Source organism: Entelurus aequoreus, linkage group LG25, assembly GCF_033978785.1.
Source record: "Entelurus aequoreus isolate RoL-2023_Sb linkage group LG25, RoL_Eaeq_v1.1, whole genome shotgun sequence".
Taxonomy (NCBI): Eukaryota; Metazoa; Chordata; class Actinopteri; order Syngnathiformes; family Syngnathidae; genus Entelurus; species Entelurus aequoreus.
The window spans coordinates 9,558,165-9,578,164 of NC_084755.1; the positions used below are offsets into that span (position 1 = coordinate 9,558,165).

General features: G+C 37.5%; 1 protein-coding gene across 1 annotated transcript in view; it reads left to right on the forward strand.

The window, feature by feature from the left end:
- gga3b (golgi associated, gamma adaptin ear containing, ARF binding protein 3b) overlaps positions 1–20,000 on the forward strand; it is a 21,652-nt gene that overhangs the window by 485 nt on the left and 1,167 nt on the right. The window contains exons 3-17 of the mRNA XM_062037294.1: positions 1–50; positions 116–214; positions 6,960–7,083; positions 7,143–7,246; positions 7,334–7,414; positions 8,892–9,029; positions 9,105–9,186; positions 11,335–11,454; positions 11,519–11,758; positions 11,816–11,901; positions 11,973–12,076; positions 15,751–16,016; positions 16,084–16,253; positions 18,649–18,759; positions 18,833–20,000. The exon at positions 1–50 is cut by the window's left edge and continues 26 nt beyond it; the exon at positions 18,833–20,000 is cut by the window's right edge and continues 1,167 nt beyond it. Coding sequence (XP_061893278.1) covers positions 1–50; positions 116–214; positions 6,960–7,083; positions 7,143–7,246; positions 7,334–7,414; positions 8,892–9,029; positions 9,105–9,186; positions 11,335–11,454; positions 11,519–11,758; positions 11,816–11,901; positions 11,973–12,076; positions 15,751–16,016; positions 16,084–16,253; positions 18,649–18,759; positions 18,833–18,943 — 1,886 coding nt within the window. The 3' untranslated portion in view covers positions 18,944–20,000. The remainder of the gene's footprint in view (positions 51–115; positions 215–6,959; positions 7,084–7,142; positions 7,247–7,333; positions 7,415–8,891; positions 9,030–9,104; positions 9,187–11,334; positions 11,455–11,518; positions 11,759–11,815; positions 11,902–11,972; positions 12,077–15,750; positions 16,017–16,083; positions 16,254–18,648; positions 18,760–18,832) is intronic.

Below are 20,000 nucleotides of genomic sequence, written 5' to 3' on the forward strand. Positions count from 1 at the left end.
TCCATAAAATCCACTCACCGCAGGAATGGGAGGCTCTCCAGGCTCTTACAGTAAGAGAAAATATTAAAGAAGCACTAATGATTAAATGGTAAAAATACATGAATTTTGTGCATAGGTGATGGAGGCGTGCATGAAGAACTGCGGGCGGAGGTTTCACAACGAAGTCGGGAAATACAGATTTCTAAATGAACTGATAAAAGTCGTATCTCCAAAGGTACGTTTTGAGTCTATAATAAGGCTGTGACAATTAATCGATAGATCTGCAAAACCCAAAACCAGTGAAGTTGGCACGTTGTGTAAAAGGTAAATAAAAACAGACAGACAAACAAATCCTTTTCAACGTATATTCAATTGAATAGACTGCAAAGACAAGATATTTCATGTTGGAACTGAGAAACCAATTTTTTTTGTTGCAAATAACCATTAACTTGGAATTTAATGGCAGCAACACGTTGCAAAAAAAGTAGTCACAGGGGCATTTTTACCACTGTGTTACATGGCCTTTCCTTTTAACAACACTCAGTAAACGTTTGGGAACTGAGGAGACACATTTTTGAAGTGGAATTCTTTCCCATTCTTGCTTGATGTACAGCTTAAGTTGTTCAACAGTCTCCGTTGTGGTATTTTAGGCTTCATAATGCACCACACAAATTTAAACGGGAGACAGGTCTGGACTACAGGCAGGCCAGTCTAGTACCCGCACTCTTTTACTATGAAGCCACGCTGTTGTAACACGTGGCTTGGCATTGTCTTGCTGACATAAGCAGGGGCGTCCATGATAACGTTGCTTGGATGGCAACATATGTTGCTCCAAAACCTGTATGTACCTTTCAGCATTAATGGTGCCTTCACAGATGTGTAAGTTACCCATGTCTTGGGCACTAATACATAGGGATGATGTTTGATAAGAAATTATCGAGTTCGAGCCTATTATCGAATCCTCTTATCGAACCGATTCCTTATCGATTCTCTTATCGAGTCCAGATAGGTTGTTGTATATGGAAAAAAATACACAGTATTTGGTTTAACAAAAGCTCAATTTTATTATATAAGAAAAAAATAAAATCTAATAAATAAATAAATATTGACTGTTACCCACCTAAAAAAATAAAATAAATAAATATTGACTGTTGTTACCCAAAGTATATTAAGTGGGATTTTTAAGTAAAACAAATATATACAGTAACACAAAAACAACCTGTCTCTGTGATCACTAAAGGTGTATAAATGATAATATAGTGTTAAATAAAATCAGTCCCTTGGGCACAAAACTGAAAATAATGCAGCTCTCCAAAAAGTGCACTTCTGCTGCTATTTGACATAACTGTTTGTTATGATGCTTTGACATTTTTGCACTTTATTTCTTTATTGAAAGACAATTCTATGAAGAGAAAAGTTGTTTGCAAATGTGGTTACAATGCTAAAAAATGAAAAGTTAAAGCTAAAAAAAGAAATACTATTTATTGAGTTAACATTATTTCTTTATAGGGGGAAAGATGTGATGTTATGAGCTAGGAATATCACAACTACACTACCCAGCATGCAACGGGAGTGACGAGCAGGCGCGGTAGCCCCGAAAAGTGTTGTTGCATGTCGCCACCCGGCAGCTAAGAATGAGGTTATGAGCACGCTGTGAAAGTAAACGTCAAGAACTCAGCCAACACGCCTCGTCTGCATTATTTATAATTAGACAGACAACACATATACAGTGTGATTTTGTTTTGTTTACAAGGAAAGAAAAACAAAAGTTAAAAAAGGGAGATGTCATATATGTTGTGTATATATATATGTATGTGCTGCAGTTGCTTGAAGAACGTTGCGACAGCTGCCGTAAAGGAGGTGCGTTGCTAGCCTGGTTGCTATGTTTCCGGTTGGTCGTAAAAGTGTTCATGTGTTTGTACCCTGCTCAAATCTCTCAGTAAAGTTATTCATTGGATTATACCTTTTTGTTTTGAACTTTATTACCCCATGGAGCGCTTTTTCCGGTGCATTGTTTTTCCTGCTTTCCCTATATGCGCCTAATGACTGAGCTACATGACGTCATTTCTTGTGATGTCTCACAGGGCATTTCTGGTCGGGACGGGATTTGTTCCTAGGGATTCGAATAAAGAAGCAACTCTTTTTCTTTACTATAGTGGTCTCGATAACGGGTACCGGTTCTCAAAAAGGGTTTCGAGTCCGAGGACTCGGTTCTTTTCTTATCGAACAACCGGAAAAACTGGTTTCGAGTATCATCCCTACTAATACAACCCCATACCATCACAGATGCTTGCCTTTCAACTTTGCGCCTGTAACAATCCGGATGGTTCTTTTCCTCTTTGGTCCGGAGGACACGACGTCCACAGTTTCCAAAAACAATTTGAAATGTGGACTCGTCAGACCACAGAACACTTTTACACTTTGCATCAGTCCATCTTAGATGAGCTCGGGCCCAGTGACGCCGGCGGCGTTTCTGGGTGTTGTTGATAAATGGCTTTGGCTTTGCATAGTAGAGTTTTAACTTGCACTTACAGATGTAGCGACAAATTGTAGTTACTGACAGTGGTTTTCTGAAGTGTTCCGGAGCCCATGTGGTGATATCTTTTACACACTGATGTCGCTTTTTGACGCAGTACCGCCTGAGGGATCTAAACATTCCTCTTAATTAGGACAACAGACAAAGTTGTTTTTTGAACTGGAAAAATTGTCGTTTTTCCACGGAATTCGGTAATACCATTTCTCAATTCAACATGTTACTACTTCAACATTTCTCGACCGATTTGAAAAATTCCAACACCAACCATTTCAACTCATTCACACTTAGTTTTCTACCGTTTGCAAAAAAATTCCAGATCTTCCCGAAATTCCCTAATACCATTTACTACTTCAACATTTCTTGACCGATTTAAACAATTCCAACAGCAACCAATCCAGCTCATTCAGGACATTCATGCTCCTAATCCTTTTCCAAAATTTCCAAGAAGTTCCCATTGAAATAAATGGGACATTTTTCCAAGTTGCACAATTTTTCAACCAATTCAAACCATTCCAACATCAACACATTCCACTCATCCTGGACATTCAAACTAACTCTTTCCCAAGTTCCAAACCAAATTCCTGTTTTCCTGGAAATTCAAACTTTTCAACATTCAAACCATTTCAGCGTTTAAACGATTTCAACATTTAAACCATTTCTACTTTCATCCTACATTCCATTAGCATTTCAGTTCAGCGTCAGATCTTCAGCATTCAAACTACCGTATTTCCTTGAATTGCCGCCGGGAATATAGTATTCGCCTGCCTAGAATTACAGCCGGGTCAAACTCGTTTCGCAAAATAATTAGCGCATGCTTGGCACCTCCGCCGGGTCAAATATGAGTCATTAAATGACTTCCGCCTCCTGGTGGTAGAGGGCGCTAGTGATCCTTCTTGCGACTGCTGGTACTGCAGAAGACCGGTGCTGCAGAAGAAGACAACACGCAGCAAGAGTGAGCAGCCATTGTTTGCTTGCACTTTTACCATGGAGGATTACATATCTAAAATAAAACAGTTTTCTAAACTGGACTTTCAATCGAAGCAGGAGGTAATAATTAAAGGAAGATCTCCATCGAGACAGAAAGACTTTTAAAACTGAAGAAAGATAAGGAAGACTTCTATAGGAGCTGCGCATGGACTCTTTTATACCTAAAGGTAAGACCATAATAACGTTTTTTTTATTAAATGTGATTTTCATGATAAGGTAAGCGCCGGAGTGAGAAGAGGTTTTAAAATAATTAGCGCATGCTTGCCAATCCCGCATGCTTTTGGTAAACGCAGGAGTGAGAAGGGGTTTTAAATTAATTAGCGCCCCGGCAGCTATTCAAGGAAATACGGTATTCTTACATTCATACTACATTCTGTCAGCATTTCAGTTCAACTTAAGCATTGGTGCATTCACATGCATTTCCTTTAGGAATTGCCTCTTCTAGTTAAAAGTATTGTTTTCCACCAAAAAAACAAAGCTCCTTCTGCATTGCAGCTTATATTAGACCTGAGGCCACTATTTGAGGGTATACATTATTTATAGAGATGTCCGATAATGGCTTTTTTGACGATATCCGATATTGTCCAACTCTTAATTACCGATTCCGATATCAACCGATACCGATATATACAGTCGTGGAATTAACACATTATTATGCCTAATTGTGTTGTGATGCCCCGCTGGATGCATTAAACAATGTAACTTTACCACGAATTGATTAACGTGGAGCCCGACTTAAACGAGTTGAAAAACTTATTCGGGTGTTACCATTTAGTGGTCAATTGTACGGAATATGTACTGTACTGTGCAATCTACTAATACAAGTTTCAATCAATCAATCAAAAACAAGGTTTTCTAAAATAAGAGAACAACTTCAACTCCAGTATGGAAAAAAATGCCAACATGGCACTGCCATATTTATTATTGAAGGTGGGGTGGTAGCGGGGGTGTATATTGTAGCGTCCCGGAAGAGTTAGTGCTGCAAGGGATTCCGGGTATTTGTTCTGTTGTGTTACGGTGCGGATGTTCTCCCGAAATGTATTTATCATTCTTGTTTGGTGTGGGTTCACAGTGTGGCGCATATTTGTAACAGTGTTAAGGTTGTTTATACGGTCACCCTCAGTGTGACCTGTATGGCTGTTGACCAAGTATGCCTTGCATTCACTTATGTGTGTGTAAAAGCCGCATATATAATGTGACTGGGCCGGCACGCTGTTTGTATGGAGGAAAAGCGGACGTGACGACAGGTTGTAGAGCAGGCCTGGGCAATTATTTTACTCGGGGGGGCCAGATTTAGATAAAAAAAAGTGTGTCTGCGGGCCAGTATATCTCTTTTTAGGAACACTAATACAAAACCTCACAATAATGATTGAAAGCTAAAAACGTTACGACAGCCGCCTTAAAAACGGAATGGAATTTGAAATTTTTTTTACTGAATGAGACACCCAGAATGAACATGAAAATAAAGAATGTGGGATTTACAATATTAACTATGAATGGTAAAACACTGAATATCGACAACATATTTTACAATCAACCGAAACGCAACCAAAATGCAACAAACATAGTGAAAAAAACCCCACATACAATCTGAGATACCTTGTTGTAACTTATGGGTTATATAGTTCATGTGTAATGATCATTCCTAATTTGCATGTTTGATTTAATTGCTGATAAATTGATCTATTAATATTTACAGCTAAAAGGAGTTAAAAGGGAATTGATTTGAATTATACATGTATTTGATATTGATTATTTGAGAAACACTGACATTGAATTGAGTTGTTTCTACTCAATAGCCTAACAAAGGGTAAACTAAAAAACTGCATGTTCCACAATTCATTGCGGCAAACCGGATGTTAGAAAGACCGGGAGCAGGTGCATTGTGGTTGTTGAGATGAGAATTACGAGCCTACGGGTGATGAATGAATGACAAATAACAACATATAAGGATCGTTTTGTACCGTTTGTATCCCCATTTTTTTCTTATATAAAGTACAACTTTATTACACATTTCGACGTCCTGTCCAATACTTTGACCGTAGTTAATCTACATACCTCATAGTGACCATAGTAACTAATTAGATGACCAATTAGATGACCATAGTAACTAGTATATGATGCAGATTCCAACCATTAGACTTAGTATAGTTGAAGATTTAAGGCAGGGGTGTCCAAAGTGCGGCCCGCAGCTAATTGTTTACCGGCCCGCCACACATTCTGGAAATGCTATTGCAAAAATAAAAAACAACATTACAAAAAGTGGAATGAGATGAAATCTAACGAGAAAAAGTTGCAACGTTGACACAAAGCTGCCATGCAGGCTGTTTTTTTTTCTTTTGTCTTTCTTTCTTTATTTTTTTTTGCCATTGCTCCAAAAAAAGACAAAAAATCCATGTTATAATGAATTATTTTCAAGGCTCCAATTACTTCAAATATTTCACTTTAAAATGTTTTATGTAATATAAAAACATCAACGTTTTCTTCGACAAAAGCGCATAATAGTTCAAACGTAAAATCGACAGATATATCTGAAGTTGATCTCGTAACTTAAGTGTTGAAAGTAAAAGAAAAACCTAATAAAAATGTATCACTTTATGAGTGGGGCACCTTTTGGATCCCCAATATAGTTAGTGGTATTTCATTTATCTTTTCACTGTGATTACTCAAAAATATGAAAGCATTAAAATCAATGGTGTCCTGCATTATTGATCTTTTAGGGCTCTAATGACTAAATACTGCATATTTCAGTTTTACTATAAAAAAAACAAAGTTGCTTTTGACAGAAAAGCCATAAAACCTTTTTATTTTTTATTACTTTGTATCAACTTGAGATTTACTGTAAGCGTTAAATAATAACAAAAAAATAATAATTTGACTTATTTTTAACATTTTAATGACTGAGACCCTTTATGGTCCCCGGGACTCCTAAAGGTAAAATAAATTAAAAAATCCATATATTTTGTTATGGTTTGAAAATGAAAAATATCAAAACGGCCCCCACATGCTTTAATTTTTCCGTGTGCGGCCCTCAGTGGGAAAAGTTTGGACACCCCTGATTTAAGGTCATTAGAAAACATTACTGCACTTTCCATTTTAAACATCTAAAACAATTATTTGGGAATGTCCGGCGGGCCAGATTGAAAAGCTCAACGGGCCGCATGTGGCCCCCGGGCCTTAATTTGCCCAGGTCTGTTGTAGAGGACGCTAAAGGCAGTGCCAGTAAGGCACGCCCCCAATAATGTTGTCCGGGTGGAAATCGGGAGAATGGTTTCCCCGGGAGATTTTCGGGAGGGGCACTGAAATTCGTGAGTCTCCCGGGAAAATCGGGAGGTTGAAATCGATACCGATAATTTCCGATATTACATTTTAAAGCATTTATCGGCCGATATTATCGGACATCTCTAATCATTTTGTGGATAAAACAATGTCTGAATGCATGTTGTTGATTGTCCAGTACATGGGCGACAGTGCGCCTGAGAAGGTGAAGACAAAGATCGTAGAGATGCTATACAGCTGGACTGTTGCTTTCCCTAATGAGCCCAAGATCAACGAAGCCTACCAGACCCTGAGAAAACAAGGTTTGTTCCCGCTATTTGTCTTGTTTTCCTTCAGAAATCTAACCAGATTGTCCTCACAGGGCTGGTGACATGTGACCCGGAGTTACCTCTGGACCGGACGTTGATGCCCTCTCCTCCCACACGGCCCAAGCACCCAGTATTTGACAACGAGGACATGGGGAAGGTGAGGATGTCGTCATGCAGCCTGGTCACATTCCTTCTAGCAACATTGTTACTGCTAACTGATGTTTCATTGTGTGTGTTGGTGTAGCTCCTGGCTGAGCTTCTTCGCAGCAAAAATCCAGAAGACCTCCAGGAGGCCAACAGGCTGATTAAAAACATGGTGAAAGAGGTAAAACACCTAAATTCGTTACAGTGGAACCTCGATTTGACTTGATTCGACTGCGGTGTAGACTAATGGGGATCCTTAAAGGCCTACTGAAATGAATTTTTTAAATTTAAACGGGGATAGCAGATCCATTCTATGTGTCATACTTGATCATTTCACAATATTGCCATATTTTTGCTGAAAGGATTTAGTAGAGAACAACGACGATAAAGATTGCAACTTTTGGTATCTGATAAAAAAAAGCCTTGCCTGTACCGGAAGTAGCGTGACGTAGTCAGTTGAAAGGCTCCTCACATTTTCCCATTGTTTTCAATGCAGCTAGAGCGATTCGGACCGAGAAAGCGACGATTACCCCATTAATTTGAGCGAGGATGAAAAATTTGTGGATGAGGAACATTAGAGTGAAGGACTAGAATGCAGTGCAAGACATATCTTTTTTCGCTCTGACTGTAACTTAGGTACAAGCTGGCTCATTGGATTCCACACTCTCTCCTTTTTCTATTGTGGATCACAGATTTGTATTTTAAACCACCTCGGATACTATATCCTCTTGAAAATGAGAGTCGAGAACGCGAAATGGACATTCACAGTGACTTTTATCTCCATGACAATACATCGACGAAACACTTTAGCTACGGAGCTAACGTGATAGCATCATGCTTAACTGCATATAGAAACAAAGTAAATAAATCCCTGACTGGAAGGATAGACAGAAGATCAACAATACTATTAAACCATGGACATATAAATACACGGTTAATAATTTCCAGCCTGGCGAAGGTTAACAATGCTGTTGCTAACGACGCCATTGAAGCTAACTTAGCAACCGGACCTCACAGAGCTATGCTAAAAACATTAGCTATCCACCTACGCCAGCCAGCCCTCATCTGCTCATCAACACCCGTGCTCACCTGCGTTCCAGCGATCGACGGTGCGATGAAGGACTTCACCCGATCACAGATGCGGTCGGCGAGACGGAGGAAGTTAAGGTGAGTTCGCCGGCTAGCGCGTCTGCTATCCATCTCTGTCCTCCTGGCTGTGTTGCTGTAGTCCGCGGCTAATACACCGATCCCACCTACAACTTTCTTCTTTGCAGTCTTCATTGTTCATTAAACAAATTGCAAAAGATTCACCAACACAGATGTCCAGAATACTGTGGAATTTTGAAATGAAAACAGAGCTTTTTAGTATTGTATTCAATGGGGTACCAATACTTCCGTATCAATCGTTGACGTCACGCGCATACGTCATCATACATAGACGTTTTCAACCGTAAGTTTCGCGGGAAATTTAAAATTGCTCTTTATAAGTTAACCCGGCCGTATTGGCATGTGTTGCAATGTTAAGATTTCATCATTGATATATAAACTATCAGACTGCGTGGTCGGTAGTAGTGGCTTTCAGTAGGCCTTTAATAAAGTAAACTAAACTACAATGTAGCGTTAGAGATATTATGTACGTAAAGTTGTTTTTCTTCCAGGATGAGGTCCGGGTGCAGAAGTTCACAAAGCGTGTGAGCACACTGGAGGAGGTGAACATCAACGTCAAGCTGCTCTCCGAGATGCTCTCCCATTACCATAAAGACCGCTCGTCTGAGTCCGACAAGGAGATTATTAAGGCTTGTGTTTTGAGGTGACTTTCAAAAAAAAAAACTCAGTATGGCTCTTAAAAGGCTTGTTCTTTCCCGCTTTAGGAACTATACGAGCGCTGTGACAAGTTGAGGCGGGCCGCTTTTAAAATGGCCACCGAGGCCGAGGACAATGACACCAGCTTAGGTTTGTGGCTTCTTTCTTGGTTTTTTTTTTGCCTCGTCCGAGTGAGTTTGCTGTATCTCCTTTTTGGAAAAGGTCTGGGCCTGGCATGATTGTGAAGTTAATTATATTTAAATAGCACTTTACATAGTGAAACCCAATATTTAAGTTACATTTAAACCAGTGTGGGTGGCAGTGAATTATATTTATATAGCGCGTTTCTCTAGTGACTCAAAGCGCTTTACATAGTGAAACCCAATATCTAAGTTACATTTAAACCAATGTGGGTGGCAGTGAATTATATTTATATAGCGCGTTTCTCTAGTGACTCAAAGCACTTTACATAGTGAAACACAATATTTAAGTTATATTTTTATATATATATATATATATATATATATATATATATATATATACATATATATATATATATATACATATATATATATATATATATATATATATATATACATATATATATATATATACATATATATATATATATATACATATATATATATATATATATATGTATATATATATATATATATATATACATATATATATATATATATATATATATATATATATATATATATATATATATATATATATATATATATATATATATATATATATATATATATATATATATATATATATATATATATATATATATATATATATATATATATATATATATATATATATATATATATATATATATATATATATATATATATATATATATATATTAGGGGTGTAACGGTACGTGTATTTGTATTGAACCGTTTCGGTACGAGGGTTTCGGTTTGGTTCGGAGGTGTACCGAACGAGTTTCCACACGAACATATTAAGTAGCCGCTTGAGCTAAAGTCTTAACAAGCTGCTCCGCTTCCTTCTGCCTCGGTTTCTGTCAGTCCTCTACACAGCACCCAGCATTGTCCCACCCACACAACCATCTGATTGGTTACACGCAGAGCGGTAACAGCCAATCAGCAGTGCGTGTTCAGAGCGCATGTAGTCAGTACTTCGCGTTTAGCAGGTAATCATCAGGCTGCGGACTCTCCCCAAATGATAATAAACACCTCCCAGTCAACTACTAGTAACATCACTATGAGCCCGTTGACCTTCTAGAAACCTAAACGGCAGCTCAGCTCGCTCGCAGTCCTGGCTTGAGGTGAAGGCTAATTCGCTTTAAGCGTAACGTTAGCTCATTTTGCGGTGTGTGTGTTACGGACAGCAAAGCCCTGTCTGTCTGTTATTTCACATAACCTTTTTCTGTGTTGATTGAGCTGTGTTGAAGCAGCAAAAAAGGACATTAAGTTAAATGAAGAGTTTCTGTCTCTGATAGTTGATATAATAATGTAAGTGCATCATTAAGCCTACATGAACTCCATGGTGTTCAGGGATGAATAGTCTCTCCTATTGCTATTGTACCATTTTTTCAGCTATAGTTACATTAATCATTAGTAATGCAGCAGCCTAGTTTTGAATGGCAGAGTCCCTGCTGTCACATGTTGATCAAAATATAACATTTACATAATAAAAATCAACTTTCCCAAATGCTGTAATAAATTAAGCAGGATGAGTTGACTTGAAACTGTTTAATGTTGCACTTTTTATATGTAGAAGAAAAGTTTTGTCATTGTATTTAATCTGAGCAACAACTTGAGGCAGTTTCATGTTGATTAACGTGGGCAGAATTATTATAGTGTTCCCAATGTTAAAAGGATAAAGCCATTGTTTACAAATTTGGTAAATAAAAAACCAAAAAATGTATATTTTGTTTTCTTACTGTACCGAAAATGAACCGAACCGAGACCTCTAAACCGAGGTACGTACCGAACCGAAATTTTTGTGTACCGTTACACCCCTAATATATAGAAATATATATATATATATATATATATATATATAATTTCTAGTTAATTGATCAACACTAAATTGGCCCTAGTGTGTGAATGTTGTTTGTCTATCTGTGTTGGCCCTGTGATGAGGTGGCAACTTGTCCAGGGTGTACCCCGCCTTCCGCCTGAATGCAGCTGAGATAGGCTCCAGCACCCCCCGCGACTCCGAACGGGACAAGCGGTAGAAAATGGATGGATGGATAATTGATCCACTTGTACAACCCTGAAAAAGGCCATTGTGGTCTCTTCCGTGTCTACTCAGGTGACATCCTGCAGGCGAGCGACGACCTCTCCAGGGTCATCAACTCCTACAAGAGGGTCGTGGAGGGGCTGCCCGTCAACGGCGACAGCGAGGAGGCACGCGGCAGCCACGCCCAGAGCGGTCAGACATTTCTAGAATTGCCCTTCCCAGCGAGTGTGCGTCACGGTCTGTTCTGACACCGCAGAGACCACCGACACCCTGATCGACCTGGCGGATCCAGACACTCCCAGCCCTCCCCGGCCCGCCGCCCCTCCTCCCCCGATGAGCGCCATTCCCCTCGCCGACCATCTGTCGGATCCCTCCTTCCCCGCCCTGCCGCCTCCCCCCAAGCAAAGCTCGCTGGGGGGCAGCCCGAGTCACCCGCCGCTGGAGACCACCTCCTCCAAGGCGCTCTTGCTTCTTGATAACGAGCTGCTGTCTCTGGGTAGGTGCGTCGTCGCGGCAACTAACGGTACCACACTAACAAGCGCACACCTTGCAGGACTCAGTGACGGGCCTCCCTCCTCTCTGAGCAGCCATTCTAAACCCAAGCTCGGCGAAGCGTCTCATCAGTGGAGCTCATTGCAGGTGAGAATGATCCTCACCCACACATTGATTAACACCCAGGAGGAGGTGACACCTTCTCTTTGGCTCCGCAGGCCCCAGCGTTCGGGGGTGCAGCCTTGCCTGTGGCGGAATCAGCCGCCACATCACTCCAGGACTTCCAAGACCTGGCCATGATGGGCTTCGCAGACCACAAGAGGTGCCATGATGACTTTCATTCATGTTTGAACTCACAACAAGCAGGCTTTGTGAGTACAATAACGTCATTGTGACGTTATTGTGTCACAATGACGTCCACAATAATACATCATTGTGGACGTATTATTTTGACTCTTTCATGGAGCAAACTAAACATTAAGATAAGACATCTTTCAGTAGACAGAACAGGACAAAAGTTTGGACACACCTTCTTTTCACATGTGAATAATATAAATACAGTGTATTATACAGCATTATTCACATGTGAATAATATAAATAGTCTATTATACAGCATTATTCACATGTGAATAATATAAATATAGTCTATTATACAGCATTATTCACATGTGAATAATATAAATAGTCTATTATACAGCATTATTCACATGTGAATAATATAAATAGTCTATTATACAGCATTATTCACATGTGAATAATATAAATATAGTCTATTATACAGCATTATTCACATGTGAATAATATAAATAGTCTATTATACAGCATTATTCACATGTGAATAATATAAATATAGTCTATTATACAGCATTATTCACATGTGAATAATATAAATATAGTCTATTATACAGCATTATTCACATGTGAATAATATAAATACAGTCTATTATACAGCATTATTCACATGTGAATAACATAAACACAGTCTATTATACAGCATTATTCACATGTGAATAACATAAATACAGTCTATTATACAGCATTATTCACATGTGAATAACATAAATACAGTCTATTATACAGCATTATTCACATGTGAATACTATAAATACGGTCTTATTATACAGCATTATTCACATGTGAATAACATAATACAGTATATTATACAGCATTATTCACATGTGAATAATATAAATACAGTATTATACAGCATTATTCACATGTGAATAACATAAATACAGTCTATTATACAGCATTATTCACATGTGAATAATATAAATAGTCTATTATACAGCATTATTCACATGTGAATAATATAAATATAGTCTATTATACAGCATTATTCACATGTGAATAATATAAATACAGTCTATTATACAGCATTATTCACATGTGAATAACATAAATACAGTCTATTATACAGCATTATTCACATGTGAATACTATAAATACGGTCTTATTATACAGCATTATTCACATGTGAATAACATAATACAGTATATTATACAGCATTATTCACATGTGAATAATATAAATACAGTGTATTATACAGCATTATTCACATGTGAATAACATAAATACAGTCTATTATACAGCATTATTCACATGTGAATAATATAAATACAGTCTTATTATACAGCATTATTCACATGTGAATAACATAATACAGTATATTATACAGCATTATTCACATGTGAATAATATAAATACAGTGTATTATACAGCATTATTCACATGTGAATAACATAAATACAGTCTATTATACAGCATTATTCACATGTGAATAATATAAATACAGTCTATTATATAGCATTATTCACATGTGAATAACATAGTCTATTATACAGCATTATTCACATGTGAATAATATAAATACAGTCTTACAGCATTATTAACATGTGAATAATATAAATACAGTCTATTATACAGCATTATTCACATGTGAATACTATAAATACGGTCTATTATACAGCATTATTCACATGTGAATAACATAAATACAGTATATTATACAGCATTATTCACATGTGAATAATATAAATACAGTCTATTATACAGCATTATTCACATGTGAATAATATAAATACGGTCTATTATACAGCATTATTCACATGTGAATAATATAAATATAGTCTATTATACAGCATTATTCACATGTGAATAATATAAATAGTCTATTATACAGCATTATTCACATGTGAATAATATAAATATAGTCTATTATACAGCATTATTCACATGTGAATAATATAAATATAGTCTATTATACAGCATTATTCACATGTGAATAATATAAACACAGCTATTATACAGCATTATTCATATGTGAATACTATAAATACGGTCTTATTATACAGCATTATTCACATGTGAATAACATAATACAGTATATTATACAGCATTATTCACATGTGAATAATATAAATATAGTCTATTATACAGCATTATTCACATGTGAATAATATAAACACAGTCTATTATATAGCATTATTCACATGTGAATAACATAGTCTATTATACAGCATTATTCACATGTGAATAATATAAATACAGTCTTACAGCATTATTAACATGTGAATAATATAAATACAGTCTATTATACAGCATTATTCACATGTGAATACTATAAATACGGTCTATTATACAGCATTATTCACATGTGAATAATATAAATACAGTCTATTATACAGCATTATTCACATGTGAATAATACAAATAGTCTATTATACAGCATTATTCACATGTGAATAATATAAATATAGTCTATTATACAGCATTATTCACATGTGAATAACATAAATACAGTATATTATACAGCATTATTCACATGTGAATAATATAAATACAGTCTATTATACAGCATTTTTCACATGTGAATAATATAGTCTATTATACAGCATTATTCACATGTGAATAATATAAATATAGTTTATTATACAGCATTATTCACATGTGAATAATATAAATAGTCTATTATACAGCATTATTCACATGTGAATAATATAAATATAGTCTTACAGCATTATTAACATGTGACTAATATGAATACAGTCTATTATACAGCATTATTCACATGTGAATACTATAAATACGGTCTATTATACAGCATTATTCACATGTGAATAACATAAATACAGTATATTATACAGCATTATTCACATGTGAATAATATAAATACAGTCTATTATACAGCATTATTCACATGTGAATAATATAAATACGGTCTATTATACAGCATTATTCACATGTGAATAACATAAATACAGTATATTATACAGCATTATTCACATGTGAATAACATAAATACAGTCTATTATACAGCATTATTCACATGTGAATAACATAAATACAGTATATTATACAGCATTATTCACATGTGAATAATGCTGTATAATAGACCGTATTTATAGTATTCACATGTGAATAACAAATACAGTCTATTATACAGCATTATTCACATGTGAATAACATAAATACAGTCTATTATACATTTAAGTACAGTCAAAAAGGAACATATGCATTATACCTCCAAATTCTTCAGGACAAGCTAAAATCATCAGCCCGGAGGTTGGGTCTTGGGGGCAGTTGGGTGTTCCAACAGGACAATGACCCCAAACACACGTCAAAAGTGGTAAAGGAATGGCTAAATCAGGCTAGAATGAAGGTTTTAGAATGGCCTTCCCAAAGTCCTGACTTAAACGTGTGGACAATGCTGAAGAAACAAGTCCATGTCAGAAAACCAACACATTTAGCTGAACTGCACCAATTTTGTCAAGAGGAGTGGTCAAAAATTCAAGCAGAATCTTGTGGATGGCTACCAAAAGTGCCTTATTGCAGTGAAACTTGCCAAGGGACATGTAAGCAAATATTAACATTTTGACAACGACTTTATGTATTTTATGTGCCATTTTACCTAAAAAGGTTACAATTACCCTTCCTTGTAAAAGTAACAATACTGAATTGATTTAATATTGTGAGCTAATATTGTGTTTTACCAGTTTTTCCAGTCCGATGATGATGAGCAACAGTTATGGGATGTCGGCAGTAGCTCCTCCTCCTATGGCCGCACAGAGCTCCGCCTCCTCCACCTCGCTCCTCCAGGGCGTGATGCCTGCTTCTCCCGCACTGACCCACACCATGGCCTCCGCCCCGGGCAGCCCGCTCTTCCGCTCCCTTTCCCCGTCGCTCCTGATGGGGAGCCCGGCCAGAGCCGCAGAAATCTCCCTGAGCAGCGTGCACGTCCCCCTGGAGGCCATCAGACCCAGTAAGAAGACGTGTTAGAGAGATAGACAGGTTAGCTCCTGATTGGCTGCGTGTCCTTCCTGTTTTAGGTCAAGTGTCGCCAGTCACCGCCTACGATAAAGACGGCGTGCGGGTTCTGCTCAACTTTGCGTCGGACTCTCCCCCCGGCAGACCCGACGTCTTGGTGATGGTGGTGTCCATGCTCAACACAGCGCCCCTCGCTGTTCATGGTGTAGTACTGCAAGCCGCCGTTCCCAAGGTAAAGATGCCCGTGTGGCCTTTTCCTTTTCTTTTTTTTTTGTCATTTAATTATTGACATCCAGCATCAGACATTCCTATCCATTACATCATATTTACATACATCATATATCTGTTGTCTGCCCTAAAGGTCAAAATATTTGTTTGTTTATATCCCAACGATGCCACACCCCCCAAAAGAAAGAAACAGCAAGAAAACTAAATAATAATATTTACAGATAAATCAATTAAAGAAAAAAATATATAATAATAATAATCAGAAATAAAATAGAAGTGTGGCCCTGTCCACTCGTTTATAATAATAATAATAATAGATTGTATTTGTAAAAAGCACTTTACATTGAGTAAACAACCTCAAAGTGCTACAGTGTATTAACAAAAATAAAATACAAATATAATAAGAAATAAATAAAAATAAAAACTAGAACAGCCAAATAGCTAGAACTAGTATGCATATATCTAAAAAAAAAAAAAAGCCTTTTTTTTTTTTTTTAAAAAGAAGGGTTTTTAAGCTTTTTTTAAAAGCATCCACAGTCTGTGGTGCCCTCAGGTGGTCAGGGAGCGCGTTCCACAGACCGGGAGCGGCGGAGCAGAAAGCCCGGTCTCCCATTGTTCGTAGCTTTGTCCTCGGAGGTTGGAGGTTCCACTATTACAGTGGAACCCCGATTTACAAACTTAATTGGTTCTTAAACAGGGTTCGTAAATAGACAAGTTTGTATATTGAAGCAATGTAAACAACAATAATAATGGGTTCCAGCCTTGACAAAAGTCCATATTTTGGGTAAAGGTTTGTACACTTTGAAATATAAACCGCAATACAGTACTGTTTATTAGACACTTAACAAGGGGGTGATGGATCAACTCTCTATTTACAAACCCCCAAAAGCAGTGAAGTTGGCACGTTGTGTAAATGGTAAATAAAAACAGAATACAATGATTTGCAAATCCTTTTCAACTTATATTCAATTGAATAGACTGCAAAGACAAAGCTGGCACAAGTGGCAAAAAAGACTGAGAAAGTTGAGGAATGCTCATCAAACACTTATTTGGAACATCCCACAGGTGAACAGGCTAATTGGGAACAGGTGGGCACCATGATTGGGTATAAAAGTAGCTTCCATGAAATGCTCAGTCATTCACAAACAAGGATGGGGCGTGGGTCACCACTTTGTCAACAAATGCGTGAGAAAATTGTCGAACAGTTTAAGAACAACATTTCTCAACCAGCTATTGCAAGGAATTTAGGGATTTCACCATCTACGGTCTGTAATATCATCTGAAAAATCACTGCACGTAACATTGAATGCCCGTGACCTTCGATCCCTCAGGCGGTACTGCATCAAAAAGCGACATCAGTGTGTAAAGGATATCACCACATGGGCTCAGGAACACTTCAGAAACCCACTTGTCAGTAACTACAGTTCATCTCTACATCTGTAAGTGCAAGTTAAAAATCGACTATGCAAAGAGAAAGCCATTTATCAACAACACCCAGAAGCGCCGTCGGCTTCGCTGGGCCCGAAGTCATCTAAGATGGACAGATGCAAAGTGGAAAAGTGGTCTGACGAGTCCACATTTCAATTTGTTTTTGGAAACTGTGGAAGTTGTGTCCTCGGGACTAAGGGGAAAAAGAACCATCCGGATTGTTCTAGGCGCAAAGTTGAAAAGCCAGCATGTGTGATGGTATGGGGGTGTATTAGTGCCCAAAGCCTGTGAAGGCACCATTAATGCTGAAAGGTACATACAGGTTTTGGAGCAACATATGTTGCCATCCAAGCAACGTTATCATGGACGCCCCTGCTTATTTCAGCAAGACAATGCCAAACCACGTGTTACAACAGCGTGGCTTCATAGTAAAAGAGTGCGGGTACTAGACTGGCCTGCCTGTAGTCCAGACCTGAATCCCATTGAAAATGTGTGGCGCATTATGAAGCCTAAAATAGCACAACGGAGACCCCCGGACTGTTGAACAACTTAAGCTGTACATCAAGCAAGAATGGGAAAGAATTCCACCTGAAAAGCTTCAAAAATGTGTCACCTCAGTTCCCAAACGTTTACTGAGTGTTGTTAAAAGGAAAGGCCATGTAACACAGTGGTAAAAATGCCTCTGTGACAACTTTTTTGCAATGTGTTGCTGCCATTAAATTCTAAGTTAATGATTATTTGCAACAACAACAAAAAAGTTTCTTAGTTCAAACATTAAATATCTTGTCTTTGCAGTCTATTCAATTGAATATAAGTTGAAAAGAATTTGCAAATCATTGTATTCTGTTTTTATTTACCATTTACACAACGTGCCAGCTTCACTGCTTTTGGGTTTTTAAATGACAGAAAAATGTTTTTCACAATTAAAATGAAAGAACATTCCAGTGACTTCCTTTTTCTTTTCGTACTAGTCAATGAAGGTGAAGCTGCAGCCTCCATCAGGAACAGAACTGGCCCCGTTTAACCCCATCCTGCCCCCGGCCTCCATCACACAGATCATGCTATTGGCCAATCCAACAAAGGCAGGTGACATCCGTGCATGAGTTCCTCCCAACGTCATCAATCCTGACATTTCTGGGGCTTTTGCATCGTCAGGAGAAGGTGCGCCTGCGCTACAAGCTGGCTTTCACGCTGGGAGATCGACCGTGTAACGAGGTCGGGGAGGTGGACCAGTTCCCCCCAGCGGAGGCGTGGGGTCACCTATAGCGGCCAACCAGGACACTCCCAATTCCAGTCCCATCCAAGTGAGTTAGACCAATCATCCCATATATAAAGAATATGGAGATGTTGTATTCATGCGGTTATAAAAACAGTTTTGTCTTATCGTTATATTATTGAAGGTTATTCAAATATTTGTAACTATTTATAGAGAGCTTATATGCTTTTGTAAGTAGCCAACAAAATAAACACTGGAAATGAGAACATGTACTGAGTCAGCATAACAGATGTAGACTGTCATGGAGAATGCATTTGATTTTTTATTCATCTAAAAGGGGTGTCAAAGTCATTTTAGCTCAGGGGCCGCATGGAGGAACATCAAATCATGGCATTAAAACTACAAAATAAAGACAACTTCAGATTGTTCTCTTTGTCTTTGGCCAAAAATAGAACAAACACATTCTGAAAATATTACAATAAAAATATAGACAAAACTACCGGCAGTGGTAAAGTTTAGATCCATGAAGGGAAGAAGAAATTGAATGAATGTTTATAACTGAATACATTTACGTATGCATACATTTCTATTTTTTTTTATTGTGTTATTTTTATTGAATTAAGTAACATTTATGACAACCGTTTTCCAAAACACAATATACAATGTGAGATATAAAAGGATAATGCATATATTTGGAATTTTAGTTTTTTACTGAATGAAACACCCAAAATGTACATGAAAATAAAGAAAGTGGGATTGACAATATTAACTATGAACAATAAAACACTGAATATTAAGAACATATGAACGTTGCTCCTCTTTTACTTCTCAGACCACATAAAAATGTGTTTATTATTTTTTTAATGATTTAAGTAACGTTTATAACAACCTTTTTCCAAAACACAATATAGAATGTGAGATAAAACAGCATACATTTATCATTTGTTTTCAAAACACTTACAAAAAAGTGGGACCCCAAAAATTTTACTGTGGGACCCCATTTTTATGACTTCATGGGGTCCCCGGGACCCCATTAGGGAAATTCGTAGCGCCAACACTGACCACAAAAAAATTGAATAAAATTTTAGTTTTTTACTGAATAGGAAA